The 8,475-nt window shown below is 37.6% G+C and overlaps 1 protein-coding gene and 2 long non-coding RNA genes across 3 annotated transcripts; all 3 read left to right on the forward strand.

Moving 5' to 3' along the window:
- The first annotated feature begins 554 nt into the window (after positions 1-554).
- On the forward strand, positions 555-2,555 carry LOC115993021. The gene is made up of 3 exons (XR_004092749.1): positions 555-1,055; positions 1,157-1,209; positions 1,841-2,555. It is a non-coding gene; the product is annotated as an uncharacterized LOC115993021 (long non-coding RNA).
- A 221-nt stretch (positions 2,556-2,776) lies between these two features.
- LOC115990783 (zinc finger BED domain-containing protein RICESLEEPER 1-like) lies at positions 2,777-3,896 on the forward strand. Its single transcript, XM_031114574.1, has 3 exons — positions 2,777-2,868; positions 2,971-3,844; positions 3,891-3,896. The coding sequence occupies exons 1-3, from the start codon at positions 2,777-2,779 to the stop codon at positions 3,894-3,896; spliced, it is 972 nt and encodes a 323-aa protein (XP_030970434.1).
- Positions 3,897-4,149: 253 nt separating this feature from the next.
- On the forward strand, positions 4,150-4,742 carry LOC115993022. The gene is made up of 2 exons (XR_004092750.1): positions 4,150-4,211; positions 4,334-4,742. It is a non-coding gene; the product is annotated as an uncharacterized LOC115993022 (long non-coding RNA).
- The last annotated feature ends 3,733 nt before the right edge of the window (positions 4,743-8,475 follow it).

Here is an 8,475-nt window from a genome sequence, read left to right on the forward strand (position 1 = left end):
AAAAGGGAACGCCAGGAACGAGGAACAGTATCGGACTTTGAGTGGTCTTGTCTAACTCAGTCTCCCACTTGCATTGTTTGAAAAAAATATATTAAAAAAATAAAAAATAAAAAGTTGTGGCAGTATGAATTAATGTATTACCGTCAGTTTTTTTTAAAAAATATATTAAAAAATTAAAAAAATGATGTGGCTGTATAGGTTAACGTGTTACTGTTAGTTTTTTGAAAAAATAAAATAAAATAAAATAAAAAATGCTGTGACTTTGTGAGTTATTATATTACCGTCAGTTTTTTGAAAAAAAATATATCAAAAAATAAATTAAAAAAATACCTGTTACTGTTTGAGTGACTGATGAAGCTCACTGTACAAGATATTTTTTATTTTCTGTTTTGAGCTCAGCCACACACGTCTTTTCTTCTCCTCTCCTACTCCTGCTCTCATTTCTCCACTTTACTCTTTAGATTTTTGCATTTCTCAAGTCCCACACTCTTACTTCTTAGACAGAACTCAAAACTCAGTCATCACTCATCAGCTAGAGTGCTAGACAGCTACCTCCATTTTTCTTCCAAACCCTAATCCCGCCGAACAAAGAATAGTTTTTCCCTCTCAATCTCAGGCTCTCACTCTCACCTAACCATTTTTCTCTTCTTTTTTTGCTCTCAGTCAGCCACATAATGTTTCTTCCAAACCCTAATCCCGCCGAAAAATTAGTAATATTTCCCTCTCAATCTCAGATTTTCAGGCACATAATTTTTCTCTTCTCTTTTGCACTCAGGCACATAATTTTTTTTCCATACCCTAATCCCGCCGAACAAATAGTAGTTTTTCCCTCTCAAATTCTTAGTCTTAAGCTCCGACCTAACCTTCCCCTATTTAAGAACACAAGCTCTCACTCTCACTATCAAGACTTATCTCTGATTCTCAGTCTCACTCTGTAAAAAAGAAAGGCTTTCCTTTCAAGTTCTCATGAAATTCCTAGTACCTGAGACAGTCAATCTCCTTTTCATCTCCGTTCTCCACCGTGGCGGCTCTGCCACTATGTAGTTCTGTCTTTGGTAACCCTAACCCCTATTTTGTTTTAGTTTTATTTTATGGTCACTAAATGTTTCTTGATGATTCTAATTTTTTTTTTTTGGTTATTTTCTTTTAATTTTAGGGTTAATTTAAAAGATTCAGCTTATAAATCTCGAAGGCTTAAATAGTTCCTGGGTATTTTCTCATACTATTTATATCTTGTTTTGAGTTCATAATTTTTTTTTCTTTTTTGTTTGATTTTCTTTTAAGGATTTATTTTTAATTTTATTTTAGTTCACCATGTTGTGTCAAAATTTCATGTTTGTGTTTGATTTTGCTTTTAGTTTTAATGTTTTTTATTTTTAAAGGTTCACTCATGTTGTTTGCTGTATGGTTTTGTTTCTAGGGTTCAAAGACCTGTAAATTTATTTTTTGATCATCCTATTGATTAATCATACTGTTCTGATTTTATTTATATACATATATAATATTTCTTTTTAAGGTTCACTCATGTTGTTTGTTGTTTGATTTTGTTTCTAGGGTTCAAAGACTGTAAATTTATTTGTTGATCATCCTATTGATTAATTATACTGTTGTGATTTAGTTTATTATATCATGTTAATATGTTGTGATTTTAGTTGATTATCTTGTTGTGATTTTAGCACTAAGTAAGCTGCTTGTATAGTTTTTGTTTACTAATATTTGATTGAAATTAGTGTATGAGAATGACTGTGTGTTTAAGTTAAAGGTTGCTTGCATGATTTATTTGTTGTTGATTCCTTAATTACTATGTATATGTGATTGTTATTTATATTGATGTAATTAGATCATGGCTGCTTGTGCTTCTTCTTCCACCCCCTTTATTGAGCCTACTCTTAATTCATGTGCTGAGGCTAATCAACCGAATACACAATCTCCTATTACACCATCAGGTGCTGTACCCCCTCAAACACAAACAGAAACTCAACAAGCTACTATTAATGGTGGTAAAGAGCCTTCTAAGATATGGGACCATTTCTCTAGAATAGAGGGTTGTGACCCCCTTTACCCTAAGTCCCAGTGCAACTATTGTAAAAAGAGTTATAATTGTCACCCAAAAAGAAATGGAACCTCTGCCATGTGGTCTCATATAAAATTTGGTTGTAAGAAGTACCCCTATAGGCGTGATAAAGGCCGAACCACTTTGAGTTACCAAAGTAAAAAAAAAGGGGAGGGAGAGGGGGGTAATGAGCCGGTGTTGAGAAAGTTTAGTGTGGAAAGGTTAAGGATGGCCTTGGCTAGGATGATAATTGTTGATGAACTACCTTTTAGGTTTGTTGAGCATAGTGGGTTCATTGATTTTATGGCAGAGGTAGAGCCTAGGTTTGAAGTTCCCTCTCGGGTTACTGTTGCAAGGGATTGTCTTAGAGTTTACATTAGGGAGAAGGAGAGTTTGAGAAAATTTTTAATGGCTGGTCAAAGGGTGTGTTTGACAACTGATACTTGGACTTCAATCCAAAACCTTAATTACCTTTGTTTGACTGCACATTATATTGATGTTGATTGGGTCTATCATAAAAAGATTTTGAATTTCTGCCTAGTACCTGATCATAAGGGTGAGACCATTGGTAGGGTGGTTGAGTCTTGTTTGCTTCAATGGGGGATTGATCATATTTTTATAATTACTGTTGATAATGCAAGTTCAAATGATGTGGCCATAGAATATCTTAGGAGGAAAACAAAGGATAGGGTAGGTAGCCTCTTGGGTTGTGAGTTCCTTCATATGCGTTGTTGTGCCCATATTTTGAATTTAATTGTGCAAGATGGGCTAAGGGACCTTAATGAGTCAATTGTTAAGGTTCGAAATGTAGTGAGGTATGTAAAATCCTCTCCTAATAGATTTGAGAAGTTTAAGGCATGTGTTGAAAAAGAAAAAATTCAAAGCAAAAGTTTGTTGTGCCTTGATGTGTCTACTAGGTGGAATTCAACTTACTTGATGTTAGAAAGTGCACTAAAGTTTGTGGCTGCATTTGAAAGGATGGAGGAAGATGATGGGCATTTCCTTCGTTATTTTGAGGATCCATCTAGTGGTCCCCCTCGGTTTTTAGATTGGGAAAATGTAAGACTTTTTACAAAGTTTCTTGATATGTTCTATGAGGCAACTTTGAGATTTTCTGGTTCCTTGTTTGTGACTACTAATGTATATTTCCATGAGCTTGTTAGTCTTCAAGACCAGTTAAATCAATTGTGTAATGGTAGGGGTGATCCTTTGTTAAAGGGTATGGCACAAAGAATGAAATTGAAGTATGATAAGTATTGGAGAAGTGTTGATAGGATAAATCTGATGTTGTTTGTGGCTGTTGTGGTTGATCCTAAATATAAATTGAAATATGTGAGGTTTTGGTTTAAGCAATGGTATGACAAGGAGAAGGCTGATGAGTTAGGATTGAGAGTTAGGGAAGCATTGAATAGATTGTTTAAGCACTATAGTGGAGCAATGGAGACCCCATGTGGTGCTAGTGCTAGTGGGACTAATGAGTTTGGTAGTAGTGATGTTGCTACCATGTCCTCCGTGTTAAGTGGCTTTGGTAGTGCAGAAGAAAGGATGAAGAGGTACAATAATATTTATAAACAGCACTTAGCAGATGAGGATAGTGTAGAATGCAAATTTGAATTGGATCGATACTTGTTAGAAGCTAGTGTAGATCCGGAGACGGAAGGCTTTGATATTCTTGATTGGTGGAGGGTGAATTCTTCAAGATATAGGATTCTTTCTCAAGTTGCTCGTGATGTTTTGGCAATTCCCGTCTCTACTGTTGCATCAGAATCTGCATTTAGCACAGGGGGTTGTGTCTTGGATCCTTTCCGTAGCTCATTGTCTCCCAATACTGTTGAAGCTTTGATTTGTACACAAAATTGGTTGAGGTCCAAGGATTCAACTGAACCAATTAACCTACGAGAGGCAATGGATGAAGTGGAAAACCATGAACTTGAATCGGGTAATGTGTTTATGTTTTTTTCTAATCTTTTTCTGCTTTTATTATTTATAAATTCTCTTGTATTTATGTTATTTATTTATTTGTGAGTTATTATTTATATACAATTTGTTTTGTTTTTTTTTCCCCTTTTAGAGCTTGCACCAAAACCCACTGTGGATACAGATTTTGTTCTAGACTGATTTGGAAGGTGGGGTTGTTTTTTGGACTTAGCTACCTAAGGTAACTTAAAAATTTAATGTAATTTGCTTATGTTTGTTGGTTGCTGTTTGTAATGGTGTTAATTGTCATATATTGCTTTCTACTTTCTACTTATCATTATTTTTTAGGGATTAACATTGTAGGAATGGAGTTTTTTGTATATGATGACTTGGAGGCTGGCTGATTGCAAAAAAAATTTGTGGTTGAATTGGTTGGGCTGCTGCTGGTTGCTGGCTGTTGGCTTGATACTTCTTTGCTGCTTTCTGATTTATTTTTGTTTACTAGTTGCACACATGACAACACAAGCACTGAATGAAACACTATTAGTCTTAGTAGACTAGACTGCCTCCATTTTTTGTGAAAAATATGTAGTTGTGTAGTATACCAGTGTATATTCAAGTCCAACATTCATTATGTATATTTGTATTGTGCTTCTCAAGCACTACTTGACTATTTTGTAGTGCTGCACTACTACTCCTCCTTGGGGCTGTGCTACTGTTTATATTTGATGTGATTACTATAATAGAAATATTAATGTTAATGTTGTTGCCATGTTGGAATGTTGTGTCTTGATATTTTATAATTGTGTTTGATTTGGAATGTTGTGACAGGTTTAGTTTTATTAATGTGTTAATGTTTTTAATAATTACATGTTTAGTTTGACAGGTTGAATTTAAGTTAAATTATAGTTGAGACTTGATATATTGTGTATTTGATTTGGAATGATATGAGTTTGGTGGCAGGTTTGGAGTAGTCTTTCTTGTGGTTGAAACTTGATAAAGAAAGACTTAGTTAAAAGTTAAAAAGAAATTATAATGGGCTCAGAATACTATTTTTTTAAGGCTTGAAAGCCCAAAGCTTGGAATAGGAATCTTTAAAAATCCAGCCCATATAACCGAACGAACCGCACCGAACCGCTAAGATTAACTGCACTTTGTGTGGACCAGTTTTTATCTTTCAAAAGTGAGGTGCGGTTAAGCATTTGGTGAAACCGCACCCCACAGGTGTGGTGCAAAAAGTTTCTCCAAAACCGACCGAACCGAACCATGTACACCCCTACATATGGTGATTGGGAAGGTTCGAAATTTGCACCCAAAAATAAGCTTTATCGCAACTTACCGAATTGACGCATTTATTTTTGCCCAGCTTATGAAGATCCATAAGATATTTGTCGAAAGACCATGGGCTTTGGAGAAGGACTCTATTCATATCAACCTCATCAGTGAAAACAACAAGTGCTCTATTGTTCACCAAATCACGAAACTCAAAGTCCCCATCTGCCCTCCACGCACCTCGAAAGGTTCATGCCACCACCTCAAGGTTAATCTTCCATTTTGTTAAGAACCTCGCTACCACTGCAAAGGAGCCATCAACAATATCCTCCTTGTGAGCACACTTTTCCCCCTCTAGATTTGTCAGAGTAAGTTTTTCCCACTGCTTTGTAACCTCGTCCATGGAGGGAGAGTGAAAGATGAAGAGAAGAAGAAGAAATATTGAGAAAGAGAGAACTAAGGAAAAGAAGTTTCACCAGAGCATCTGGGAAAAAGAAGCACTTGCGGTGGCAAGTGAGTGAAGTTAGTTAGTGAAGAAATTTTATGCCTTTTTTTTAAAATTAAAAAAGTAATAGGATATATTATTTTATAAAAAATAATATATATATATATATATATATATATATTTATATATATTGTTTTTTTAGAAACTCTGAAACACCCTTAAACGGTACGCCAAAATTGGCCGATACTGAAATATTCCATTGGACAAACTAAAATTGTATTTACTAACATTGGTATATATGCTCTATCATTGCCGTAACATGTAGTCTATAGCTGGTCAAGTTTGAAGTCCTTAAATTGCTTTATTTTATAATTTTAAGTATTCTTTTCTTCAAAAATAATAAAATATAAAATACCCAAAAAGAATTCTATTTTTCAACCTTTTTCTCATAAAAAAAATAGGAAAATAAATTAATAACTGTCAATACAATTAAATTCCAAATAAATATCAAACACAAGACTAAAAGTTATTTCTTTTCCTCCACTTACCAAGCAAATAAATATGTATAGGATTTATATATGTTGTTAATGTGTTATCTAAGCTTTTGATGATATCTATTTCTATTTCTACTACCCGTTTTTATTGGAAACATAGTATTCTCGAATTTGTAACTTATATACTTTTCTTTGTACTGTTATGGTTGATGACATTGGGGTAACCATTATATTTTATATCAATTATATTCTATTTTATATCAAGAAATACATGACAGTCATGCTCTCTCTCTCTCTCTCTCTCTCTCTCTCTCTCTCTCTCTCTCTCTCTCTCTATATATATATATATATTTAATTTGATAACTGTGGGGCCCAAACGATTTACGGGCCGGGCCCATCTACCTGGGGAAAATCCGAAGGCCCAAGCCGAGGAGGGCTATGGCCCAAACTCGACCAAATAGCCTATGGACATCGCCGAGGACGGCTCAGTCCTCGGCAGACCCAAAGTTCCCCCCCTGAAAGGAGGGCAGAAACGGTATAGGACCGAAACCAGGACAAAAGATCTAAAATATCCAGGGAAAGCTGCTGTTATTGCCATTTAATGCTCTGAACCTGACAGAGCCGCATTCTTTGGCTTTTACAACCATCCCCCACGACTTTGGGGGATAGGCTGATGGGACAAGTATCAATTTTGGAAAGATTGACCCTATACGTGGACGAAGGACAATGAACGCAGGCGAATATAAAAGGAAAAAGAAGTAACCTAAAAGAGGGGTTGGGAAAAATGGCCAGAAACCAGAGCCTCCCAGCCCACCTCCAGGAGAAAGACTCCAGGGGTGTAGGGAAACTTAAGCTCGCACGAACACCGCGAAAACCCACCGCCTGTCAACCAGGGCCTAGCCTTTCAAACCCACGCTCTACAAATGATATTGTTAGGGGCCTTTTCACGTGCGAACCCGACACTGTTACGGTCCGTCACGAATCGCGTCCTTACAATTGGCGCCGTCTGTGGGAAAGGCTTGTGTGTTGGTGTAGGAAGTGGGTCGATAGAGTTTTTTCGTTATATCTAACCGTTGGATATAGAGTTCTAGTATAAAGATCTGTTAGGGACTACGTTTCTTGACTAGGGACAGGGTTGAGGAGCTAGCTCCCTTAAAGCCAAGGTCCCCTGTAAAGAGCAAACTAGGCACTTGGTAGCGTTAACCGTATGGATAAACTCTAGGGGCTTGGCTGAGGAGCTAACTCCCCTAAAGCCAAGATCCCACACAAAGAGAAAACTAGGTTTTGGACAGAACCAAGGCATTGCATGGTCCACGGACCCAAGCCTCAGGGGAAACCAACTACCTGGATGTGGAAAACTAGGTTTTGGACAGAACCAAGGCATTGCATGGTCCTCGGACCCAAGCCTCAGGGGAAACCAACTACCTGGATGAGGAAAACTAGGTTTTGGACAGAACCAGGACATTGCATAGTCCTCGGACTCAAGCCTATGGGGAAACCAACTACTTGGATGAGGAAAACTAGGTTTTGGACAGAACCTATGGGGAAACCAACTACCTGGATGATGAAAACTAGGTTTTGGACAGAACCAAGGCATTGCATAGTCCTCGGACTCAAGCCTATGGGAAACCAACTACTTGGATGAGGAAAACTAGGTTTTGACAGAACCAAGGCATTGCATAGGTCCTCGGACTCAAGCCTATGGGGAAACCAACTACTTGGATGAGGAAAACTAGGTTTTGGACAGAACCAAGGCATTGCATAGTCCTCGGACTCAAGCCTATGGGGAAACCAACTACTTGGATGAGGAAAACTAGGTTTTGGACAGAACCAAGGCATTGCATAGTCCTCGGACTCAAGCCTATGGGGAAACCAACTACTTGGATGAGGAAAACTAGGTTTTGGACAGAACCAAGGCATTGCATAGTCCTCGGACTCAAGCCTATGGGGAAACCAACTACTTGGATGAGGAAAACTAGGTTTTGGACAGAACCAAGGCATTGCATAGTCCTCGGACTCAAGCCTATGGGGAAACCAACTACTTGGATGAGGAAAACTAGGTTTTGGACAGAACCAAAGGCATTGCATAGTCCTCGGACTCAAGCCTATGGGGAGACCAACTACTTGGATAAGGAAAACTAGGTTTTGGACAGAACCAAAGGCATTGCATAGTCCTCGGACTCAAGCCGATGGGGAAACCAACTACTTGGATGAGGAAAACTAGGTTTTGGACAGAACCAAGGCATTGCATGGTCCTCGGACTCAAGCCTATGGGGAAACCAACTACTTGTAGG

The sequence above is a fragment of the Quercus lobata genome, chromosome 5, assembly GCF_001633185.2.
Source record: "Quercus lobata isolate SW786 chromosome 5, ValleyOak3.0 Primary Assembly, whole genome shotgun sequence".
NCBI classification, from domain to species: domain Eukaryota; kingdom Viridiplantae; phylum Streptophyta; class Magnoliopsida; order Fagales; family Fagaceae; genus Quercus; species Quercus lobata.